The sequence below is a fragment of the Psittacula echo genome (assembly GCF_963264785.1).
Source record: "Psittacula echo genome assembly, chromosome: 4".
Taxonomy (NCBI): domain Eukaryota; kingdom Metazoa; phylum Chordata; class Aves; order Psittaciformes; family Psittacidae; genus Psittacula; species Psittacula echo.
Window position 1 is genome coordinate 24,261,256 of NC_137738.1, and position 26,436 is coordinate 24,287,691.

At 38.0% G+C, this 26,436-nt stretch overlaps 1 protein-coding gene across 1 annotated transcript in view; it reads left to right on the plus strand.

The window, feature by feature from the left end:
• SMYD3 (SET and MYND domain containing 3) overlaps nt 1-26,436 on the plus strand; it is a gene marked incomplete at both ends in the record, with an annotated part of 423,278 nt that overhangs the window by 44,061 nt on the left and 352,781 nt on the right. The window contains 4 exons of the mRNA XM_080614921.1: nt 6,991-7,054; nt 14,054-14,161; nt 15,268-15,325; nt 18,694-18,830. Of these exons, the coding sequence (XP_080471047.1) occupies nt 6,991-7,054; nt 14,054-14,161; nt 15,268-15,325; nt 18,694-18,830 (367 nt within the window). The remainder of the gene's footprint in view (nt 1-6,990; nt 7,055-14,053; nt 14,162-15,267; nt 15,326-18,693; nt 18,831-26,436) is intronic.

Consider the following 26,436-nt stretch of genomic DNA (forward strand, 5'->3'; position numbering starts at 1 on the left):
CCTGAAATATTTTAATCTTTGTTCACCACTTTCCAAATGTATTCCATAGGGAATGAAAGGACTTTTGGGTTTAACTCTTCGTGTTTGGAAGCATATAAGCAAGTAAACAAACATTGTAGGATCTCTAAAAACTGAGTATCCTAAAAAATGGTCAAGAAGGGAAAGGAGCTAAAAAGAAAAAAGCTGATGAAGATATTCCTCTCTGAGAGGGTCAGAGGGATTTATATTTCACTGAAAGTCATAGATCCATATGATCCAGGAAGTAATACTAGCAGGATGTAAATATTTACGGCAGCAGCATGATATTTTAGAATAATAACTTTCTTTTTGTGGAATGTTGACTTATGGGTTAAAGAAAAAAAAAAGGCTTGGACATACAGCAAATTAATGAACAATGCATTTATCATTTTTATAGGGAAAAATGAAGGATGGGATGCTTTGTTATACTTGGCTTCATTGGATTGTAACCACATGTTGTGGAAATGAATGTTTAGAAATATTGCATGTAGCTTTTTTACATGTTTCTAATTTACAGATATGACCTTTTCCTGTTGTGAAATATAATCTTAGTCTTCCTCAGTATTTGGCTTTCTTCTTTGATTAAAATCCCAAGGTGGAATGAATATAGTGGGACCAAAATTAATCTGTTTAAGCCTGAAATTGCTAAAGGCTTGTTGGCATACCCACTGTGAGCAAACACCGGAGATGACCTTGATTTGAGGGAAAGTGTGTCAAAGCAGCTTTGCAGGGCAAGTAGGTGTAGGAAAAAATTTGTAGTAGTTACCTTGTGCTCTGGGAGCCAACTTTTGCTGTGTTTCTGCTTCAGTGCTCTCAGTGGCAGATAGCTAGGACTTTTGCTAGGAGGATAATTACAGTACTTTCACACAACTGTTGGTTTCGGTTGTGGTGGCATTTGTTTTATTTGTTGTGCATGTTGATTGTGTGTGTGCCATGTATATACATTTTGTATGTGTACATATATATGCATACATAAATGTAAAAGGTATTTTATTCTAAAGCTAGTCTGTCTTCTAGAACAAAGGTACTGTTTTGGGAGATGCTCAGTGCTTCTTCTGGACAACATTTTCAGTTAAAGTACCTTGCACTACTGAAATTACTTCTGAAGTCTTTTTTGGTTTTCGGTAGGGAGATACTCTTGTATTTCCTTGCATAGGTTAAGGTCAGAAGTAACTGTTGTACAGAGAAGTACAATTCAAATGTAAGTTAAATTTCTTGCCTGTTTGAGAGCCATATTTTAGGTGTTTTTTCTTATTCATTCACTGATTTTTTTGGAAACTACTGCATCTGAAGCTTTGGATGAGTTGTCAGCTTAATAGAAAGATGTATAACCTTGTTCTTGGCTGTATCAGAATAAATGCTGCATATCTAGTGGGTTTAGTTTCAGAAAATTGATGTTGGGTTGGTTTTTTTACAGTTTAACCGAAGGAGAACTATCTCTTTGTGGCTCTAGATAGCTCTTCAGTTTCAGTGAAGAATATTGCACCATATGTGAGTGATGGAAATTTTTTGAAACCCAGTCTTTTTCTAAATAGTGCAAAGAATTTAGCAATGCTACTATATCTGCATGAACATGAAGACAAGTGTCTACATAGGAGTAAATAAAAATCTACCCGTTGTATGTCTTTTTATTGTTTTTCCAGCCTTGATTTTGGCTCATGTGACCTCCAATAGAAGAAAAAAGCTAAAAATCCAACATACATTGTTAGAATATGTTTTTCACAATTTTCAGACCAGGTATTCTTCAGATTCTCAATAAGTTTTTTTTCTGCATCTTTATTTTTCTTCTACTTCAGGGTGTTAAATACATGGTTGGGTGTTACAAGAACTACAGAGAACAGCAGCAAATGTGGTTATTCATTAGTGGCTAGCTGCAGTTAATGTCTTTTAACTCTCAATATTTGTCATTCTTGCTACCTCTCAGAAAGCTACTTCTCCCCAGTGCTGCTGTTTAAAAAAGATTAATTCGTATACTTAATACAATGAAGTGTGCAAGTGGAAAACATGGGAGATTTTGGCCTCACTTTTAGGGACATAGATGTCAAAGGCATCTTACCTGTTGTAGTCTCGTTTGTCCAGACCTAGGGGGTCCCAGTGGGATGCGAGAGCAGTGTACAGAATAACCTTAGGGCAGAAAAACCTGGAAGCTTTTATTCAGAGGATGTGGGTCATGGGATGCATGGAGGATGGTTTCTTCTCTGCCAGTTGATCCACAGTTGCAGAATGGGTCCAGGGCCCTGGCAGGGGAAAAGAGGGGAAGCCCTGGGCCTACAATTCTGCCCCAAGTCAGCATGCAGGGCACCAGAGGCATGGCTCGCTGGGTGCGGAGGCTTGTTGCTTTAGAAGGGATTTGGGATGTTGCATAGGCATACACCCTGGGGTTGTTGCTGCCTGACCCCAGCACCCTTCATCCTTGTCTCCCAAGCTTTGCTGTGACTTTTGGTATGCTGGAGATGCCCCTGCACCCACAGTGCCTGGTGCTCATTTGGGTCAGCATCAGGGTAACAGCTGAGACCAGCTGTGTCACTAGACTGTTATTCTGCTGGGAGAGAGGTGAGGAAAGAAAGTTGTAATTGCATTTAATGGATGCTCTCAAATCTACCAAATGCTAAATGGGTGTTTGTTATTCACATCTTTATTAATAGAAAACAGAAGCATATTATTAAAACAATGAATGACATGTTTGCTTATTGAAGGTATTGGTTGCTTTCAGTTTGTGACAGGTGTGAAATTCACACACTTGAGAAAATCCAAGCAGACTTTATGCACTTGACATGTTCACCTGAATTGCAAAGGTCTAAGAATTTGTTTAGGAAATTAGTTCAACATGACATGTGTGTGAAAGAGACACTCTTCTGTTACATGCGCTATAGGGCTGGGTTATTAACTGAAAATATCAACAACAAAAATGCATTAGGGGATTCATGTGAGATTGCCCTTTTTCCCTGCAAGCTGTGGCAGAAGCAGAAGTGTGAATAAACTGCATAGAAAGGAGTGTTGAGCACAGTCTGGTAATCAAATGTTCTAATCTTGTGAGTAAGGCAGAAGGTCAAGTGCCTGCAATCAGCAGAGAAGTGTAGATGCATTTTCATTATAAATTAAGTAATCTAATTGTATTGGTTGGATTTTGTTGTGGTTTTTCAAATTACATTAGGCACTTTCAAGGCAAACAGAAGTATTTTGTGTTTTTAAAAGGGTGTGTGTTTTCTATGTTGTCAGGGTGCAGGTGTGGCTCTGATAGGACCTGGCAGTACAGGCAAACCCTTATCAACCTCTTCACTCTGTGATTCAGACTTTGCATGTTCTTAGGATTTTAGCCAAGTGTTTTCAGGCTGTCTCCTGCGCTGCCAGTCATACTTGCAAGCAGCTTCCCCTAGACCTTTTTGCCTCACTGCTCATCATCAGCACCTCCATACGGTACTCTGGTCTCCTCATACCTTTAAGAAAAAGGAATTTAAACAAAACCAACAGAAAAAAAGCTGTCTTGCTGGGAGGGTGTGTGTGCTACTTCCAGTTGAACTGTCTTACTAGTTTTTTCGCTGACTCTTAGGTTTTCCTTTGTATTCCATCTATAACAAAACCTTGGGACATCCTCCACCCATCTGTATGTTCAGTTTTTTTCCTTCTTAGCGCACTTTGAGAGAGCTTAATCTATGAATGGTGTTTGTAAACAGTAATGATGAAAAGATGTAGTACGTAGATGAGGCTAAGATCCTCACTTGTGCTTGGTCTTTCATAAGAGATTTGGGTCGTTTGGAAAATCTTGCCGAAGCCATATTGGAAAATTAATAATTTATTTTCAATTGCTGCATATTTTGTTCCTTTTCTATTGCATCATTTTTTTTCCCCTCAGATGTAACTATTACCGAATGCATTAGTGGAATTCTGTGCAATTTCTCACTCATGAAATTAGTCATGTTAGGCGAGATGCAGTAAATTACTTGTGAGAAAGCTAATACCATGTCCAGGTGATGTTTGCAGGTAATGAGAAAGACATAGGAGTATTTGACAGTGACCCTAAAATTTTTCAATAATATCAATAACATTAATAAAATATTGAGAAGCAAAGGAATAAACTAAGCAACTGTCTCACTTTTTAAAATGTTCTAAAATACATGAATTCTGCATATATGAATAGATGAATTTTATTCTTAAATTCTTTATATTCATATGAAGTGTTTTAGATCATGCTCTTTTACATTTAAAATGTCATGTAGCAAGATTCATAGATGCTGTAAATCTAAAGGAATTTTTTAGCCTGAGAGGCAGGATAGGATTGAAAGAAAAAGTAACAATTTAATCAGTAGCTTTACTTTACTGTTTAGCTCTGTAACAAGCATTCTACATCTGCTTGTCATTCAAAGAAACCTCAAAAGATGAATGGATAGTTAATTCATTATACACTGCCAGCCGGGAGTCACCTTATTCAAGCAGTCTGACTGGTAGTGTCAGTTTGGCAAAAATCCAGGTTTTGTGTGATGGTTCTTAGATTTTTGTGTGTGTGTATGCCTTTGTTGCTGCAGCATCATTAACCCTTAGGGACAAAGGAGGCAAAAGCAATAATCCTGCAATTTATTGAGACTTTGGTATGTGCTGGAGGAGTGGTGCTTTGTGGCAACAGGTCCGCTAATTGTTTTACGAAGGGAAGAATGAATACATCTGGGTAACACCACTGATTTCAGTAAATCCTGGCATCTCTTTGAAAAATACTAAAAGGTAGACATGGCAAGGTATGTTTGCAGTATATTAAAATTATCAGATCTAGCCTTCTGATGAAAGAGTGTGAAATCTGTAGGAGAGACTTCTCTAATAGATATGGGTATTCATTTGTTTAAATTCTGGCTCCAGAAAGTTATAATTAGTCTGCTTTGGGAATTTGTGTTTTACTTGTTGCTGTTGAAACTTTTTGGTACTTTAATGTGAATGTGAATAAAGTTGGAAGGGCTCCATTATCAAAGTCATAACTCACTACTGTGTTTTGATGAATAGCATTTGGATCAAAAAAGATCTGCCTTCAAAATGGTTTTGCTCAGTGATTCTGCAGTAGGGTGAACAATTCAAGTGAGTGTTGTTGCTGAACCTTGGAAATGAAGCAGCTCTCCTCAGCTGAAGATTTCACACTTGTTTCCAACTCTGAATCATCCTCGGGCATTGCACCTTAAAATAAAAACCCTATTGTGCATGTACAAGATTTTAGATTCTGCTTACAGGAATCCAACAGTTGCTAGTTTCTTCAGTCCCCAGGGCTGGCTTTGCAAGTAAGAAGGGACAGAAGGCATGAGCAAAACATGTGCTTATATCTGAAATATTGCTAAGTTATTTTTCTCCTGGTAGTTAGTAGGAATGTCAAAAAAATATTGTGCAGCAAACCAGAGATTTTTATGCCGTAGAAGTGAAAAAACTGTTACTTGCTTGTAATGATCCGTAAATAGTGCTTCTCTTTAATGTTTGACCAATGCAGCTATCGAAATTCTCTGAATGCTTATAAGAATCCCAAGAGAGTGCATAAGCAGTTATTTTTAAAAAATCTAATTTTAATAATTACTAACAATTATTTTACTACTTAAAACCTATTTTTTAATTTTAATAATTCATATATTGAAGCAGTACTTTGATATATCAGCAAAATACCTTTTCCACTTGTGAGACTTTAGGGAAAGGAGAGTTTGGTTTGTAGTAGAGGATGCTTCATGGTATTTCTGGTGTTCTGCCCCTACTTCTGGTAGTTTTGGTGTCACGGCTGAAATCAGTGGGATAAATTCATCATCCAGAATTTGTAGATTGAAGTTTGTGGGCACATTGGTGCTGTCTTTTTTAGATCTGGCCTGTGGAGAATGTTCTACCATTTTGAAGTCATCCATAGAAATTAAAATTTGGGGGCAACTGGGTGGCGTAAGTGAAAGAAAAAAGAGAGGTCGTATCATAAAGCAGTTTTGCTGGGACTCGGAGTTTGCAGCCTCTACATTACTGATGGCAGAGGAGGAGTTTTCTTTTGGTGCCAGCAGAGATGGAGAGTTAAACCGTATTTTAGTTGTGTCAGTTGGGAGTGCGAGTGGAAAGAGTACACCTACTACTGATGTGCAGACACCAGGTATCTTGCAGAGAAAGGTCCTTCATCTGATCACTTAAACTTGCAGTTTCAGTTCCAAATGGGCTGTGTTAGACACTTATTTATCTCCCAATTAAACTTGTGTATTTGAGATGTAAAATTTGCTCTGTGTGTGCTTTCCATTTAATATTTTCTTGGTGTCTAAAAATTTACAGAACTTCAGTGCTATTTTCTTAGCTAGTCTAGTATAACTGTAAGCTATGACAGTGTCAGAAAATGGTGCTAGAGTCAGAAAGCACTTTTAACCTTTAGATTGTGATGTATATCTCTGGTAGTTATCCTTTTGGCTTTCACTGGAGTTTTATTCCTTCTCCCTCCTCCCCTTCCCCCCCAGTGAATTTTTATTTTGGTCTCACTTCCCACCAATCAGAAGTATTTTCTTAGAAGAGAAATTTCTGCTGACGTGCTCGGTGTCAGACTCTGTTATGAAGTTAGATCTTCTTGTCACAACTGGGGGTCTACAGCAAGGTCTTGCTTAAAGTGCTGCTTGCTTAAGACAAGACTCAAGGTAGGTAACAGATTAACTAGCTGTATTGCACATCTCTAATTATGATGTTGTCTACAAAATCAAACTCCTCAGGGTTATAGCTATGTGAAATACAAAAAAAAAGCACATTTGACACCTTGACTATTGATCAAACTGGCCCCAAAAGTGCTGAGTCACATGAATAAAGGATTGTGAATCTATCTTTGAACATAACCATGCACACTTTCTTCTTGTGTAACAGCATTGTAGACTACTCTTGTTTTTCAGGTATTTTTTTGCCTTGGAATATTTGAAAATTGCTAGCTATGAAAAAGCGAAAATTATGAATGTCTATTTGTACTTGTAACCAATTTTCTTTTCTTTTTTTTCTAAACAGGAATGAACATCTGCACAGATGCTCTCAGTGCAAAGTTGCTAAATACTGTGGTAAATCTTGTCAGGTAAGATGAAAAACAACAGCTTTAAAGGGTTGAGGAAAACAGGCATTTGAATATTTTATTTACAGGGTCTCCATGCATTGTCATACCTCCACACTGCAATTTCTCATTTTTTAGTTATGCACAGAGTGTGTAAATATGCTGCCTTGGTTTATTTGAGTATTTTATTACTTTTGGCTGTGCATGGTTAGAGGGGGAGGAATAATTCTTCAGCTTTGCTGGCTGTAGACTGAAGGCTCTAAGTCAATTTTGCAGTAAAAAAAAATAATTTGTATTTCAAGAGTTATTTTTGTCATAGCAAAGTATATATTCCATTCTTTTAAGGGGAAAAAGGGTCAAGAATGTGTAGAGAAGAGAAACCTTGGGCAAAACTGCATGGCTGAGGAGGTTTTCAAGAAGATGGGGTCAGGCCTTACACAGTGGTGTATGGCAGAAGGACAAAGGACAACAGGCTTGAGAAGAAAGAAAAGAGCTTTGCATGGTATATAAGGAGAAGTTATTTCACCCTGAGGACAACCAAGAGGTGGAACAGGGTGGACACAGTGTTGGGTGATCTACATGCTTTGAGAGTTTCAAGACCCTACTGAGTAAAGCTCTTAAGTTGGGTCTGACCCCAGAGCTGACCCTGCTTTGCAACTAGAGATCTCCGTAGATCACTTCCAACTTGAGTTATCTGATTCTATTGTACGAAACAGTTTTTAAAGCTAAAGGTGTTCAGACCTAAAATCTTAGCTTTTATATTTGGCTTGTATTGTCACTTAAACATGTATGCAGATGTTGACAGGACTTGGTACTGTGTGGACGCGCAACGCTAAATGACTGTTTAAGGCCTAACACAGCAGAGAATCAGGCACCTGAGATTTGAAACATGAGAGCCATGTTAGAGACTCTTGAGTTCTTCAGTTATTCCGCTTATCTTTGCATTGTGATTTCTCTATGTTTGTTTGGTTTTCTTCATCTAAATAGAGAAAAAGGAAGAAAACCAACTAATGGTCAAAACAGACTAGCAGCGATACTCTATTAAATGTATATGAATGTAGCTTTTTAAGTTAAGTCCTTGACATTCAAATGATCTTTTCACATATCATGTGCTTCGATAAACAATTATGCTTTATTATAATCTGCAGTGTTCTCAACGTGCCAGAAAGCTGTCCTTTTGGGGATTAAAACATATGGACAGCAAAGAAAGGAAGATAAATCATTTTGATTCATTGTACTGCAAATATGTGCAATGTACATTAGGTGCTTATTGTAGCATCAATAATAATGCCATAGATTTATTAAGGGAGGTCAGAAGAAAAATACAACTGTGAAGAATATAAAGGATCAGAGTATTTGCAAGGTAAGTTAAAAACAAACATCTACCAGGAAAGTAATTGCTAAAGCTTCTATTGGCAAGTTTCTAATGTGAGATGAGACTCTGTTGGCACTGAGCTGCACAAGCAAATCTGCAAAGGGTAATACAATACCATGTTTCAGCTTAAGTGTAGTTGCAATGAAGGTAGGTGTCGTGGTTTAAGCCCAGCCAGCAACACAGAACCACTCGCTCACTCCCTCCCTTCCCCTTCCTCCCCCCGCTCCCGGAGGTATGGGGAGGAGAATTGAAAGAATGTAACTCCCACGGATTGAGATAAGAACAGTCCAGTAACTCAGGTATAACACAAACCACTATGGCTACCGCTAATAACAATAATGATAAGGGAAATAACAAGGGAAGAGAATACAACCGCTCATAACCCGCTGACCGATACCCAGCCCGACCCGAGCAGGGCTCTAACCCTTCCGGGTAACTGCCCCCAGTTTACATCCTGGGCATGACGTGCTGTGGTATGGAATACCTCTTTGGCTAGTTTGGGTCAGGTGTCCTGTCTCTGCTTCCTCCCGGCTTCCCCTCCTCCCTGGCAGAGCATGAGACTCACAAAGTCCTTGGTCAGAGTAAACATTACTGAGCAACAACTAAAAACATCGGTGTTATCAGTGCTGTTCCCAGGCTGAAAGTCAAAACCACAGCACTGCACCAGCTACTAAGACGGAGAAAAATGACTGCTACTGCTGAACCCAGGACAGTAGGAAATGGGGCTTTGTCCTTGGGGAAAACAAATATGTGAAAGTGCTTCAAGGATTCACAGTGGCTTCAGGCTACCTACTTCATGCTTCCAGCCCTAGGGTTCGTATGGTTGAAGCCATCCACAGTTGTAGGCATTGACTTCAGTGAGATAGGCTACTGCTTTTAAATGTTATCTGAACTTGAGATGCTGTGTATTTACTGTTAAATAACATCTTGAACTGTTTGTAACAATAAATTAATTTTTAATTAATATTATGTAATACCCTGTGATATTAAGTAGCAGTTGAAGACAATAAAAAAAATTTAATTCTCTAGTTGAAACAGTGAACTTATTGGGATTGATGACTCAGGGCAGATGGTTCAGAAAAAACCGAGACCAGTCAGACCTGTTTGCTTTTGAGGACTGTCCTCTAATTGGTTTTTTGGCTAGATAAACTACCGTGCAGCTCTGGTTTTATAGCAGCTGTGAGCAAAGCTCTCCTTCAGCCAAAGGTTCTGTGCTCTATTTCGTCTCTGTAGCTTTAGTGTAATTCATTATCATGTGCACTTTTAATTGAAGTAGTTGCTCAACAAAATAAACAGCACAGTACTGAACAAAATTGCAGTTTGGACGTTTAAAAAAGTGAATATTGGCAGAACACGACTATTTTTGGTTTATAAATACAGATAACTTTTTGAAATGCTAATTGTGCAGTTGCATTTACGATTTACACATAGTTGCAGAACAATTTGATGTTTTTGATGTGTGTTAAAAGAATCATACAACTCAAACCACTTATTTTAGGCTTAAAAACTGTCAGTTTTCTGGAGTTTTATGGTCAGTACATTTTTTTCAGTTGGACCTCATTGACTTTTGCCCCTCTGACACTCCTCTGTTGTAGCCCCTTTTGCACTTGTTGCTTAATTTCTTGGAGCTGCCTTCTAGCAGTGTTGTGTTGGCTGGGTATCCCTGCAAACATAGAGTTACCACATCTGCTGCTCCTCATAATCTCTGCTGTGATCTGCCCTGGCAATGTTTATTAATTTGGTGCATAGATCGGAAACCAGTGATATAGGTGATAATCCCTGACAAATGAGAGAGTGATTTCAGACAGAATCAGAGAATGTGCCATTGTCAAACATTGAAATTATTTTTTTAAAAAAACCACACAACCAATCAAAAAGACATTCAATAAAAATCTGAACATTCCGTTGGAAATTGTAAATTGTATTTTTAACAAATCAAAACCTTCTGATGAAAAAATTATCCCACTTTGAAACTTTTTAATGAGTTCTAGCCTTTAACTGCTTTTTGTTAGCACGTTAGTCTGCAGGAAGCATTCATTTTTTTTGATCCTGCGTAGGATACCAGGGAAACCTTTGTTTCACAAACATTGGTTTAGGATCTGTCATAGGGCTAGGGACCATTGGGAGACAGGGATAGTAAATGTCTGCTCAAGAAAGGATGCACGTTGTCAAAACAGCTGAGCTAAAAATATGCAAGACCTTGCATACAGATGCGAGGGATCTTTTCCTGTGCCCTGAACCAGCAGGATGTGATCCTGGGCCTGAGTTGTCCAGTGAAACCCAGTGATGTGCTGTTGTTTATGTGGTGCTGGTTTTGGGGGGCATACTCAGAGTCTGCCGCCAGTAAACATCTGTATGCTGTACCGTATTTTAAGCCGTGTGGGCGCTGACCCTTTTCACATAGGTAAAACCTGAGGATTTGCACTTGGGATACATTGAGCTTGAATGAGAGACAATGATTTGGGAGGAGAAAAAAGGAAGGATATTCTTTGAGTTACTAAGCTTAGTGAAGCCTAGAGGATGAGGGCTGGGTACTGCCCTGCACTTGTTGACTTGTCTTTCTTTGTCTCCTCCTTATAGTGTTCATTTCTGATGGAGGAAAAAACCCCTGTCTGAAGTCAAATTGGAAGACGTTCTCTGGTGGGGAAGGAGAAGGGTTGTACCAGGTGGCTGCACCTCTGTGCTGTAGTATTTGTACTCATGCTGGATATAGGATATAAAAACCTTGACTGGAAGCCAGGGTACGCAGTTAAGAAAACCTCTCACTGAGAACTGTGAGACTAGTATAAGCCCACCACTAAGTATTGTTAGATTCCGACTTTAAAAGTAGGTTTCTCCAGGGTCACAATTCTTCATGGTTTCATATTGTCCTGTAATTTGTATCCTTGTTGTATTGGTAGTGAGATGAAATATTGCTGAATTTTGTTATCCTAAATGCATTTGGAGGCTTCCCCCCTTTCCTCAGCCAGCTAGGACGAAGTGAATGGCAGTCCCCATTCCAGTGCTCCTTCTGCAGACTAATTCCTTTTTGGCATTAGTTTCAGCAAAGCACTCTTTTGCAGAAGGCGTGTGTTTGAACTGTACTTCTCATGTGGGAATGCATCTCAAAGAAATGTGGCATATGATGCTGTGTAGTACTGCATATTCCATCTCATTAGGGCTTTATTGGCTGGGAAAGCTATTAATCATTTTGATGTCATCTCTACCATTTTTAAAATACTGTGCAACATATAAGTAGGGAAAAAATCTGACAGATTAAGGCTTACTCCAAAGAACAATTTTAGTTTAAGTGGGATAAAAATGCCATTATAATTATATTACACAGAATGATGCCTGGACATTTACAAGCATGACCTTGTTTCTTCTAGACAAGAATAATTCTATTCAGCACTAAATACTTAACTTTTATTTGTCAGGCTGCATGTGACACTAACTGTATTTGGATTAATGCCTTCTTGGTGTCATTTTTTCCCCTTGTAGAGTTACAGGTAAAGAAAATGAAATCACAAATCTCTTGTGTATCTGAAAGAAATAAAAGGTCCGATTTATTTATTATGTCTAAGTCAAGGGCGGGGATGGTGGTAAGGGGGAAACCCGAATGAAATAGAATAAATACTGCTGGTGCTAGTTACCTGAAACAATTCCCCCACTTAAATGCAGCTTAAGAAAAAATTGTATGATAGCCTCTGTAATCTTTATAGCTAGCATGTCAAAGTCTACAGGTGTGATGTGCACTTGCCCGTATCACTGTCATTCCCTCTTTCTTTCTTATTGCTGAACACGTAATTTCTTTATATTAGACAATTTATCATTTTGTGTGTGGCAGTTACCTAACAGAAGCTGGTTTTCTGATTTTATTTGTTTATTTTTTTCTTACTGCATATCTCTGAGAAAATGTCACCTTCAGAAGCCCTTGGTTATTCTGAGTTCTTGTCATTGTAGCAATTTGCTGTTGTGCCATGTTTTTTCAATTTGCTTTTTAAGTGTTTGAAACATCTGGGTGGCTTCAAACATGCGCGGTGAATATGGAAATAAAATGTGTAAATATGTGCTATGTTGATAAGATGGGCTTGGAGTTTTTGTAAATTGTGAACAGAATTTTCAGCTTGTAAAAACAGTAAACAAAAAATCATGTGATCAGAAATTGGCTGTCTCTTCCAACATGTTGGAAGCTGAAGACTCATTCTTGTTTCTCTTCCACACTGATTTGGGGAGACAAGGAAGAGGAAAAAAATAAGACCAGCATATTTCAATACAGAGCAGCTTTCCCTCACTTTGTTATCCTGTCTCTTCTCTGATATAGAAGTGTTAGTCTTTGCCTGCTACTCTAATAGAAGTGACCCATGAAACAGAAATTTCAGGTTCAGGTAGTACATGCACCTGAGGTATTTTTGGTTCCATCTTCTGTTTTGGCAAATTTTGATTACATTCCTGTTCTGAACTGTGAAGGTATCGTGACCAGTCCTCCCAGCCGTGGGCATTAATGCCTCATCAGCTCAGGGAGCTTTGGGGACAGTTTTTGCACTGTGGAAAAGTTGACCATTGCTTTGGAGCAGCTGTATTTTGATGAAGTGGATAGATTCTGAAGGCCTCTGTGGCATTGATTGAACACTTCCTTAGAGCATTGTGTATGTTGGTGGAATTAAGATAGTAGAAGAAATTTTAGCATCCTTTCTAGTTCTCTCCAATGTTGTGAAGTATGTTGCTCCATCTCTTGCCACAGGGAAATGAGAATCAGAGTGCATTTATTTATCTAATAAAAAATTCAGCTAGTTGAAACGGTGATATCAGTTTGAACTAAGCTGATGATGCTATATATATATAACGTTGCAGAAAAGTAAAGAAAATTATTTGTATAGCAGACACAGGGGACAAAAACCAAGGTATTTCTTCTAAGCTGCTGTGTAGTTTTCATTCTATCTTTATTCCTTTTTGCCTTAAAGGCATCAGATAGAATGTTTTGAAAAAATATGGTATGAACTGGCAAAGGAAAAATATGGCAAGGAACTGGACTGGGAATCTGACCATACAGTTTTTTGTTTGTGTTTATTTTAGGCTTTCTTAAAGGTAAAATTAAATTCTGAGGTATCATGCTGGTGATACTGTTGTGTCCTGAACCTGCACTCCTGTAGCTCTGTAGTAGTGTAGTGTCCATAGTATCAGTTACACAATTAATTACGTTAGAGGAGGGAATGGTGCAATGGGTTGGTTTGAGTAAATAATGCAGCCTGTGTCTTTCCACATCGCTCATGTTATAGCTGCAACTTTAGACTATGCTGGTAAAGCTGCTGTTTCTTTGGTAGTTGACATCCAAGGTTGTCTGTGTTGAGGGCTGCCAGAGTCGCCAGACATCAGTACCTGAGGAAGGGTCCCCCTTTCTGATCCTGTGGACCTGACTTGTGGCTGTGGAGCTGTTCCTCCCAGCCTGGCTCAATGGCTGTGGATGTGTTGTGGTTCTGGATCCCCAGGTCCAGCCCCTTGCAAGGCTTAGCATATTTGTTTGCGTGCATATATATATATATATAAAAAAAATAACTATATATATTAAAAATATATGTGTGTATATATATATATAAAAAATAGGATACATGCTATGTAAAATAACATGCATTTTTTTCTTTCTCTTCCTTTTCAAAAAATCTTAATAGAAAGAAGCTTGGCTGGACCACAAGCAGGAATGCAGGTGTCTTAAGAGCACTGAGCCTAATTTTCCTCCAGACTCTGTCAGACTTGCTGGAAGGATCGTTTTTAAACTAGTAAGTGACATTCTTTTAGATTTATTCAGTGTAGCAGATTCAGATAAATACGTTTTTCACTCTACATTTTTAATGTAATTAGGAGCTAGAAAGCTGAAGTTACTGGGATTGCTGAACAAAATTGGACTGCATATTGCATTATAAGATTACTGATTAATTTGCAAAAATACTGAAAAGATTAAGAAATATTAAAATGGTCATAATTAAGCTCAAGGGACCTATATATTGACTTTCTCTTCCTATGACTGTGTGGTAGCGTTCTAATATTATTTTTGCCTAGAAGGAAAGCACAGAGGGACACTTTTCTTTGATACTACTGAAGTTATAGATGCTTTTCCATTAACTTCACTGGGAACTTCATTCAGCCTTATTTGGCTGAGTGGTAAGGACAGAAGCACTGTAAGCTAGTCCTGCTGTGCTTTCTGTATTAGGTTCTGTTAATCTCAGTTGCTTTTTTTTTTTTTTCCTTTTAATAAACTTTCTTGGAAGTCCTGGGTGTTTGACATTCCCACGGTTTGGTTAGTTTATGTGAACTAAATGTTCTGTTAGGTTAAGCAGCTATGACTGTGTGAGATTGTAAATCAAAAAGGATTTGCCTGCTTTTTTAACTGACCCTGCCATGATGCTGTCAGTCTTGGATAAAAATGTTTGCCTGCATTTGTTGTAGTCTGGGGTGATAAAAATATCATTTCACATCTTAATTTATACATTGCTGAGAAGAGTGTGTGTATGATTGTTTTTAAAGTGCAAATATGCACCTAGTATCCTGTGCATTAGTTATAGTCACATGAAATCTGAGACTGCTCACTTTATAAAGGGCTTTTAATTACAGTATGAAGGGCCCAAGTAAATTGCTAAGGGTAAGGTGTCTCAGTAAAAAAAAAAAAAAAAAATTAGTAGAATGTGTTTTAACACCAAGAAAATTTTTTTTATTTTTTTTTTTTTTCCCTTTTGGATAGTTTACACAAAGTATAGAATGACCAGATTTATGTTGATGCTGTTAGCCTTACCTAATTATCTTACAGGCATAGCACATGGAATGATCAATCTTCTAGAGTTTTCAAGATAAAGTGTGCTATGTGTTAATTATCTGTTTTTCTTTATAGCTTAGGCAATCAGTATGCCATTCTGAGAGACTCTACTCTTTTTCCGATCTTCAGTCAAGTAAGTAATTGCCAGCCATATTGCAGGAAATGCTTCCAAGTTCTGCTTTACAGAACAGCCATCCGATTTTCTTGCAGCTTGTGTTATGAAGGTCTGCTCTGTAGAATAACAGAATCAAGGACAAAACCTACTAAAACCTCCATGGGGAAAAAATGTGTGTCTTTTTCAAGCAAAACTCCCAACTGACTTTTTGGCTTTAATATTTTTCCTTATTTTGCAGTGTACGTCTTACCTGTTTGGAGTTTAGTTTACCCAGTCTGTCTTACCAAAACAGTGCCAATATTTTTACTTGCGTATACAAAAATACATATATTTGTACACTGAGTTTTTACTTTTTTAGTAGCTATATCCTATTGCAGAAAGCTTCAAAATAACTTCCAGGGAAAGGAAAGAAATGCAAAATTTACGGGAGTTATGTGTATTTCTCCATTCAGTGGAGAAAAAAAGATAGAATTGCACAGATGTTATTTTTATGGTTTCACAAGTTTCAACTGCTTGGGTAGGAAAGGATGCTCATTATAATCTCTTAACAGAGCTAATGTTGAAATAGAAAACATTTTTTTTCCAGATTTTGCAGAAGCTTAAAGGTTAAAGACTTGTAAGGGAAGAAATACATACTCAGTTCATTCTTGCATCTTGCTTAAAGGGATTTTCTGGAGAGTAATGTGAATATTCTGATTACCTCAACATTTTTTAGTGTTATTAATGGCTTTGGCTATAAACCAGCTTGATCTATTGATACAGTTAGATAGAAATAAAAACCACATAAACCTTAAAAAACTGCAGTAACTAGTATTCTGTTTTACTTCTGTACATTCTGGCATTCTGCCACCTTGTCCCAAACTGAAAGGGCAAAAGACCTTAAAAAGGCAACAATTAAAAAGGATAAAAGGAATGCACTTCAATAATTTAAAACATCAGGATTTTCTGCCATGGATATTCTCGAATCGTGTAACAAAGGTTTGTGGGGAATTACATAAGTAGCTGAATTAAGAGCAGCATTTCCAGATGCTTCAAATGAAGTTAGAATTATGAAAAACTTTCATGCCTCATGGCACTGCTGGGATCCAGGGAAGAAAATTCTTTATGGTGCTTTATTGTACCAGTGGCTGGCTGAACAGTGGCACATGAGGAACTCTAGGGACAAGTTTCCCTTTAAGTACTGATTGCTTATACTGCAGTTTTCTTTAATGTAGGTAAAGATTTTTTGTGTAGCTGATAAATCCATATATACTGAGGTTTTTCAGCAAACTCTCCGTTGGTGAGCCTGAGGTCAAGCATGGCACCTCTCCTTGTCGGCTCCTCTATTACTTGCAGAAGGAAGTTGTCTTCCACACAATCAAGGAACCTCCTGGATTGCTTGTGCTGGGCTGTACCATCCCTCCAACAGATATCAGGGTGTTTGAAGTCCCCCGTGAGTACAAGGGCCTGCGAGCGTGAGGCTGTTCCTATCTGCCTATAGAGTGCTTCATCCCCAGGGTCCTCCTGATCAGGTGGCTTGTAGCAGACTCCCACAATAACATTCCTCATCACAGTTCTCCCTTTGACCCTAAGCCACAAGCTCTCAGTTGGCCCATCACCCCTCCCCAGGCAAAGTTCCAGACTCTCCAGCCTGTCGTTGACGTAGATAGCTACACCCCCTCCCCATCTACCTCGCCTGTCTTTCCTAAAGAGCCTTTTACAGCAGCAGTTTGTCTCCCAAACCAGGGTTCTTACACAAATCAAAAAGGTTTCTTAAAAACACAAAATGAAAACATTCACAAATTACATTCCATTTTACTTTTGGCCGTGTTGTCTTGATATGCTGTGAAACCCAGGTCTTGATCACTTGCCATTAAAGATCCCATGAGACTTTTTGCAGGGGTCATTAGCTCTCATGTCCTGGACAAATTCCAGTATGGATAATTGCATTCTGCTCCCAACTCTGCCAATTCTGTCTGAAGTTCCAGTTGGATTTGGTATTCTTGTTCAAATCTGTTCTAAGCTGCAGTGGCCCTTTATACCATGCTGCCTACATGATTCCCCTTCTCCATTCTTAGAGGTGTTTTATTTGCTAACAGTGAAGCAACTCATGTCTTCCTTTCTTTGTCATAATACGTTTTGCCATGTATGTCAGGTGGTTCAAGATGAATGACATGATGTGGAGGAAAAATACATTTGAAGGAAAAAGCATCTTTATTTTCAAAAGAATAATATATAAGAAGTACAAGTGTATGTTTATGGTGGCTTTTTTAAATCTTTTAAACTTGAGTTTTACAGTCATTTAAAAGTTTGCTGCTTTGCTTGAAGACAGTCCTTATAGATATGATACTTTATATAAAAGACAAAAAAACTCAGTAACATTTGCTTTAATTGCATCCTCTCTTTAAGTGAGTGACCAGGAATTAGCTTCAAAGAGGAACACAGATCTTGAATTGTCCTTCCAGGAGGCTAACAAGCTTGGATACAAAAGTAGAGGAAAAAAATCTTTCTTCGTAAAAGGTTATTTCCCTTCCCATTAAAGGTAGATGTTTAGAATAAAATAACAATTGACCATTATGCAGAGATGAAATTGATTCACAGTGTATGATAATATTCTTTCCCTTTTGTTATAGACTGATGCTTGAATCTTTTCACCTTCTCCATTTAGGCCTTATTCATTTTGTGCTAAGTGTCAGGAAAAAGAAATGTGGAGTAGGTAATCAGGCACTGAACTTACTAGGGCAGTCATGTTTTGATTTCCATTTTATCAGACCTGATGCATGAATGATCACTTCATTAGAAACTAAGGCACTATGCTTCTTTCTGCTTCAGAATTTCTATCCATAAAGCATGAATAATGGTGCTTTAGTATTTAATAAAGTGATATTTGCCTAATAGTCTTCTATATTCATTCAGTTTATCAGCTGCTGTGTATGAAACTACCTTTGTCTCCAAATTACTTTCCCTTTTCATCTGCTATCATAAAGTGTTTCTGACTCATCTATGGAGAATACAGTATAAAAATCTGCACTGCTGAAAGGACAAAGGTACTGCTGCAAAAAAATTCAAGCACATTTTAAATTTTACAAACTCAGATGACTAATTTTTGTGTGTAATGTCTTACATCTGCTTACACATCTGTTTTATCTGTTGGCTTTTGATCTTTAACACACCATTCTATTCTTACGATTTGGCAGTAGTAACTTGATAAATTCTTCTGTGTGTTGATAGGTAGCCGTCACAAAAAATGACAAATGTCCACCCTATGTCAAAATTGCCCTCTGTAAGGATTAATTCTGGGCCTGGAAATGTCTAGACTGTATGGCTGCCATTGGGCATTCTCAACATATTGGTGAAAGGTTCTGTTTATGATCTGGTATACTTTTTTTCCCGCCCTTCCCCTTAAGATATTGAACAGCTAAGTGAAGAAATGAAGGACGGCCTCAGGCACCTTGCACATACCTTGCAACTGTATTTGAAAGCAGAGATCCAGGATGCATCTCACTTGCCACCTGCAATTGACTTTTTCCAGATCTTCACAAAAGTAAGTGTTAAAATGTGATTGCTTGACAACTCATAAATTATCCTTTCCTTGCGTTCTTGATTTATTTTTGAGTGGGAGTTCAGTAGATAGATCCAGAATGTGATATATGACAAGGTGAAATCTAACTTTGTTTTCTGTTCAGTCAGTATTTAAGTGAAGTATAGCTTTTATATAATTGTAACACTTAAAGCAGCAGACAGAGGAATTTTTTTTTTCTTTTCCCTTTTAAAATTATCGTATTTAAGCTCGGGGGGTTGGGGGTGGGGGAGTTGCATTAAAACCCAAACAAATTCAAAACCAATTGAGTCAATCAAACCAAGTTTTCCACAGTGATAGAGCAAATAACATCACTTTGCAGCCTAGACTTTTTCTGCAGAGTGCAATCTTATATTTGCAGATATACTCCCATCCTGTTTTATATGCTGGTATTTGGTACAGTACTACATGTAAAGCACTTGAAATTAATTTCCACAATATAGAAAATGTTTGTTAAGTTACTAACGAAATATTGTTGGCTTTTGCTGTATGTATTTTATTGCTTTCAATTTAGAAAGCTTCATTTGAACAATGCTAGCAGAAATACTTCATATAGAAAATACTCATAGTTTTAACTTGATTTAATTTTTTTGATTTCTAACTGATGAATAAATTCTACTGTAAGTTTTATCTTAACTCATGCATGTTTTAGTTGTTTTAATAAGTATTTTTTTATGAGTAAGTAGAACTTTTAGATGTTTTTCTTCTGATATAAATGGAAGGAGATTCTCTTTAAAAGAAATGAAATAAAAATGCAATATATGATTTTTTTTTTTTTTTCCTTTAATCTGTTTGCACAATTGTGGAATCTTTTGCTATGGATGGAAATTAATAGGAATTAATATAATCAACTGTAGTATCTTTCTGGTTTTTTTAATTGGTGATGAGACTGCTGTGATGTTAACTTTTTCTCTGAAAAACCACACTGGCTGAAATATACTCAGTCAAAAGAACTCATAGATAAAAACCTTATTCACTACCTAGTCTCCACTAGTCTCCACTCAAACTGTTTTACTTTCTTGTGTTGGCCTGCTGATTTGGTCTGAACTTCGTCAAATACATTTCACATGAAATATGGATACTGTCTTACTTGGTTTAGAGAATTTGTACAGCTGAAGATAAAGCTGTAGTGTGAGAAGCTGAATTGCCGAACCAGTCTGAACTGAGTCACAGACTGTAAGAAATTCTTTACGAGTGCTGTTGCCTTCTGTATAGTAAGAAGCTTATGATGGCCATGGTGGCTTTACAGGAGCAGTGTGATGGTTCCTCAATATATTGGAGCACTGGTGAAGAAAACAAGGAAGCTTTTCACATTTTTTTATGTGCACACATGCACAAACTTCTGCACATTTTTGCGCCTCCTCTTCCGTCCAATATATTTTGCCTAGGTGATGCAAGTGTGCATCAGGAGAGAGTGAAAGGCAAGACTTCCCAGCTCCACATCCTGGTAGCTGGAGAACAAGGAATGCTCCTGTTAATGACATTTGTCGCACTACAGCTTTGCTAGCACAAAGATATTTTTAACTCAATATATTCCTTGTGATTCCTTGTGTTGACTATGAATTTGTTCCTGTGGAATGTATCACAAAGTACTGAGTTTTTAAGTTGTTGCCTTATTATTATTATTTTTTTTCTTCTGGAAATTCAGAGGCTCTCAGACCGTTAAAGTAGGTCTCATTTCCTTCTTTTGCTCATTTTGCTGAGCCTGTGTGATAGTCTGCCCTAGGCAGATGGAGAGTAAATGACATAGAGCTATCATGGGCACAGGTACTTCATATAGTTAGTAATAAAATGAATGGACAGAAGGCAGAAAAATCTGATTGAACAGGTGAGCTGGTTGGGAGAAAGGAGCTGTTGACTAAATATACCCATATGCTTTATTTGTGAGTAAAATTGGTTTGGAGTTCTGTCAAGCACAGTGCCTTTTGGAAAGCTTTATTGTTACTCCATATTTTTGCATGTGATAGCTAACAGCCTTCCCAGTTTGGTTGTTTGTGTGTTATGAAATATGGCATTATATTAAAATATGATTTTAATATGCCCCCATCCTTTGTGGGGTAATAACAGACATTTTCTGCCACTGCCATAAAATGTTTTTTTGGGAGATAAGAGAAATGTCAATGTGAAAAATACTGCGGGTTCTGCTTGTTTTACTGTTGTTTTTTGATTTTTGTTTTGGTTTTCTTTCACCTTCAGCTGTAGGGATGCTTATTCCCAGCAGGTAAATTTAAGGCTTTGGAACTGTAAAGTCCCTGATAAAAGACTTATGCAGTCTCTTCTCTAAAAAAGAACTCTAAAAAACAACAGCTGTGATGACTTCTCTGTGTGGTCATAGAATAAAGAAATACTACAGATACATGACTTCAAGATGTAATCTTGTTTTCCCAACCTCTTCCAACATTCCTTTCAAGTTCAGTAGGTGCTTATTTTAACATTGAACTTTTTTGGATCAGTTTTTTCATTGCATGCCACGAAAAGATCCAGTCAAAGGTCATTTTTTATTCTGTTTGATGCTGGATCCTCAAGAAGGAAAATAAGCAGGCAGAAAGACAGACAGAACAACAGTCCTGAAGTGAGCTAACCAGAGCCAGATAGTTGTTGGAAAATCTCCAACCTGATTTAGGTCAAAAGAGCTTCACAGAAGCTCTTTTAAACAGTCCTCCTTTTGTGCTGGCCACTGCTTTTGTCTTTATGAAAATTCATTATAGTTTCATTCACTGACTTGTGACACTTAATGAGCAGAGTCCCCTTGAATACAAACTTGTAGAAACTTCCCACTGGAATTCAAAGAAAGTTTTGACATTTCTTTCCATGGGAACAGAATTTCACTCCAATGTATCTTTGCATAAGACCTGTGGAAAATATCAGCTGTACTGAAAGGGATGTATCCTTTCAGAAGGGTAAAGTACCTACCTTCCCTTTTGACAATGTTGCTCTGTCCTTATTAGGCAGTTTGCTTTTGCATCAGCTGTTCTTTGAGCTGGAGTTGGATATTTTTCCTTCTTGCTATCTGATCACTCTTCAGAAGCTGCAGTTTATTTAACATCATTTACCGAGGTTGTGACTGTTTTTAAATTCTGATCCTCTGTGTTAAGCAGAATTATCTGCAGTTAATTATGTGTTAAGGATTTAACTCCACTGAGACATTTTCTAATGTCAAGATAAATTTTTGACAATATGGTTTTATGGTTTAATGATGTTTCCATAACCTTGAGATAAAATCAGTCCTTGCTTTTTATTCTTCAGCTTTTACTTACATGTGTGAGAAGGTGGCCTGGAATCCTGTGAGACAATGAGTGTGGGATACAAATTGAAATTTCTTGTACACATTTATGGTTCTTCTCATAATAGCAGACAGAGCTACAGAGACTACTTGAGGAATTGAATGAAATCTGTATCTACCATGTTGGCTCTAAAACTGTGAGTGACTCCACTGACTGTAAAGTCCAGGATAGGATGAAAAAGAAAGTCAGTATCCATATACATTAGAAACATATTCATCAGTCTGATTTTTGTTTTTCTGCCTCAATTTTCTTTGAGGTTTATGAAGTTGAAATTGAAGAAGAATGCAAGTTTGATGCTGTGTGCTAGTCTCTGTATACCCACAGACAGTTTTAACCAAAGGATGAGTTGTCCATTTAGGCTCTTGGTATAATTAATTTTATTCTTAAGAAGTAAGAAAGCTACCGTAAAGTGCAAAGGTACATCCCTTGAGACACCAAATGCCCTGGTCTCTTTAAAATCCTTTGTTTATTCCTCCTATCAAAGTTTAAATATATTTTACTTATTCTTCTGAGTTTTCAGTACTTGCTTTTTATTCTGCTCAATGCTTTGAAAGAGTTTCTTTTCAACATAAATGGCACTAGTATCAATAAAAAAAGAAATCTTCTTTTTAAAGGGGTTTTGGTATGTATCTGCATAGGCAGAAGAGAACTGGGAATTGGGCAGTGTCACCTGGACTTTGTAAAGTCTGAATGCTAAATTGTGGTAATCTATTTAGGTATCTTTTCAAGTACAAGTTGAAGGAAATAGTCTCACTTACTGATGTGACTGGAAAAAGTATGTTTGATCTTCACGTTGCTCTCTCTGATCTTACAGGCATCAGGTAGCTTATGTTTTCTGAGAAGATCTTTGAAGACATGTCTGCCTGGTCAACATATTCTTTAGCAGCACTTAGATTACTCTTACTAATTAATTTAGTAATCCATGTTAGCAGGGAAATTACAGTGATTTGTATCAAGAAAGTGAAAGGAAATATTAGGATAAAGTTGAGAGTATGTTAAAGTAATATCAAATTAAAGGCATACAGGTGAAGGCTGCTTTCTGATGCCAAGGTTGCTTTCTGATGCCAGGTTTGTTATTCTATTTAATGCTGGATGCCCTTATTTAGTTTCCGTATGATTAAGAGGCTGTGAAGTTCTTTTTCTGAAGATAATAAAAGCAATGTTCATCAATCATTGCTCTTTGTATAATTCAAACCTAATATACATTACTATCCTGTCTCATGCAAACTTCTGTGTCCATGGTAAATTGAAGACCAGACCGGTACTGACAAATTTGGTTTTAGTCATAGCTCAGGAAACTATTTTGCAAAAACCTTTTCATTTTTATATTTCTTTTTTCTTATAATACCCAAAGTCTTATAATTTCCAGAAATCATTATACCTGAAGCCAACTGTTGTTAAGCCTAGGTGCTCAACATACAGCTGTGTTTCTATCAATGTTCTTGACTCTTTTATTTTTATTTTAGAGCTGGAGGAGTATGTTCTTGCTCATCAAACTATGTCAGTACCTTTTTCTCTGACCGTTGCCGTCATTAAGTCTATTACATGAGATTTGTTGATTATCTTTTAATATAAAGTGCTACTGGTTTAGTAGTTCTGTTGAAAAAAGATTTGTTTGCTGGGCATGTGGACACGGTGTGTCTTCTCTCCTGTTCCCTCTGGGTGTAGTTTTAAAAAGCTTCACAGTGGCTTGTGATCATCAGAAATACTGTGTTCAGATACTGCCTAAACAATTTAGGGGAATTTTTCTGTACTCTCTTTTGAGTGTATTCCACAAAAGCATAACAGAACTAATTCTGGTAGACCTTCATGTTTGTCAGAGGACATGCATGATCACTTTGCTAGCATTTGTTGTTGATTCCGAGGAGCTGTCTTACTTAGGGGACTAAAATAAGCTCAGCCTCTGCTTTTGCAGTATATAAAACCAAAGGAAATAGGGAAAAATTAAATATATTAGGAGAAAACTAAGCACTGATTCTTGCAGCATAGCAAACCAAGTTTTATGTGAATATTGGATTTTGTTGTTTACATGCTTTCACTTCAGCATTTTACTTTTTCCTGATACAGTAGCTGAGACATTAGAAAGATTCAGCTTGGTACAGTGAAAGTAAAACTATAGGACTACAATACTTTAAACTTAACTTATGGTATAGTTCAGGTCTCTTCATTTAGTTGCTGTGTGCACCATCTGTTTACAAATTGCCTATACTGTAACAAGCACCAGGTATAGAAAACAAGGTAGAAGAATTTTAAAACAAGGAATGGTTGCGTAGAATTTGTAATAATTTGGTTGTGTGTAATAGGAAAGAAAGCTTTGTTCTTGGAGGGCAGGGGTTAGAGAAAAGACAGTTTTTAAAGGAGATTAATTCATAGAATCATAGAATCATAGAATAGTTAGGGTTGGATAGGACCTTGAGATCATCTAGTTCCAACCCCCCTGCCGTGGGCAGAGACATCTCACACTAAACCATGCCACCCAAGGCCTCATCCAACCTGGCCTTGAACACCGCCAAGGATGGAGCATTCACAGCCTCCCTGGGCAACCCATTCCAGTGCCTCACTATCCTCTCAGTAAAGAATTTCTTCCTTATATCCAATCTAAACTTCCCCTGTTTAAGTTTGAACCCGTTACCCCTTGTCCTGTCACTACAATCCCTGATGAATAGTCCATCCCCAGCATCCTTGTAGGCCCCCTTCAGATACTGGAAGGCTGCTATGAGGTCTCCACGCAGCCTTCTCTTCTCCGGGCTGAACAGCCCCAACTTTCTCAGCCTGTCTCCATACGGGAGGTGCTCCAGTCCCCTGATCATCCTCGTGGCCCTCCTCTGGACTTGTTCCAACAGTTCCATGTCCTTTTTATGTTGAGGACACCAGAAATAAGCTTTCTAGAAGAGTTATTTAAACCTTGGGTGTGCGCAGGTAGGGAAGGTGTGGTGGTGGTGGAGGAAAGTGTATATGCTTGTTCAGTTGACCCTTTTTCTGTCATGCTAAGTTGGAAGTTATAAGAAGGCAGAAGAGGGTCTGGGGAAATAAACGGCAGAGCAGTCCAGGCTATTTTGCAGCTCTCACTTTTTTTTTCTATTTAGTACAGAATTGAAAAGGATCCAGGTGGCCAGAGAGTTAATTGCCATTACATTGCTTAATGCTGCTCACAGCATATCCACAAAACACAGTGCTTAAAAAGCTAATGGTTTCTGACATGTGATATACATCAGTTGCTTTTCTGGCACCCTTATGGAAGTGAACTGGAAACAGTAATGATAAAAAGCTTTAGCATTTTGTGGCGACTGGAGTACATGCACAAAAATATGTGGGGTGAGGCGCCTTCTGTGTTTAGGAAAAGCCAGCATGAAACAAGGTCATGAAGATGTTTAGTAAAGGTCTGGGTAGTAAATGAGAAACACTTACATCTTCTATCGGCAATTTTAAAAGCCTCTAATTGAGGAGGGTAAGCCTGGTAACTGCTTGTAATGCTGTTAGCAGCAAACTGTTCTATCCTTGTCTTTAGCATGACCTGCAGTGAGGTTGCTTGAAGCGGTTTTGCTTGTTTGTTTTGGCTCTGAGCAGAGCTAGAATTCTGTGTGGCAAGATTATTAATCAGCTCTGAGACTTGTTTAACATGTTTAATAGATGAAAAGGCTAAAAATTGTTTTCCTTCCAGAATGGCATTGGAGTAGATTGATTGTTGAAAAATACCGTGCTCTTTGAATACAGGATGGGGAGCTGCGTATTTGTGGTGTTACTGTTGATTTGCTTTTATCTCAGTTTCTTCGGAGCCTCTCTGAAAATGAGGGTAACTTTCTCTGTCTAAGGTGTTCTATAGGATACCTCTGAGGATGTCATAGAATCATAGAATAGTTAGGGTTGGTAAGGACCTTAAGATCATCTAGTTCCAACCCCCTGCCATGGGCAGGGTCACCCCACACTAAACCATGCCACCCAAGGCCTCATCCAACCTGGCCTTGAACACTGCCAGAGACGGAGCATTCACAGCTTCCCTGGGCAACCCATTCCAGTTGCCTCACCACCCTCTCAGTAAAGAATTTCTTCCTTATATCCAATCTAAACTTCTCCTGTTTAAGTTTTAACCCGTTACCCCTTGTCCTGTCACTACAGTCCCTGATGAAGAGTCCATCCCCAGCATCCTTGTAGGCCCCCTTCAGATACTGGAAGGCTGCTATGAGGTCTCCATGCAGCCTTCTCTTCTCCAGGCTGAACAGCCCCAACTTTCTCAGCCTGTCTTCATACGGGAGGTGCTCCAGTCCCCTGATCATCCTCATGGCCCT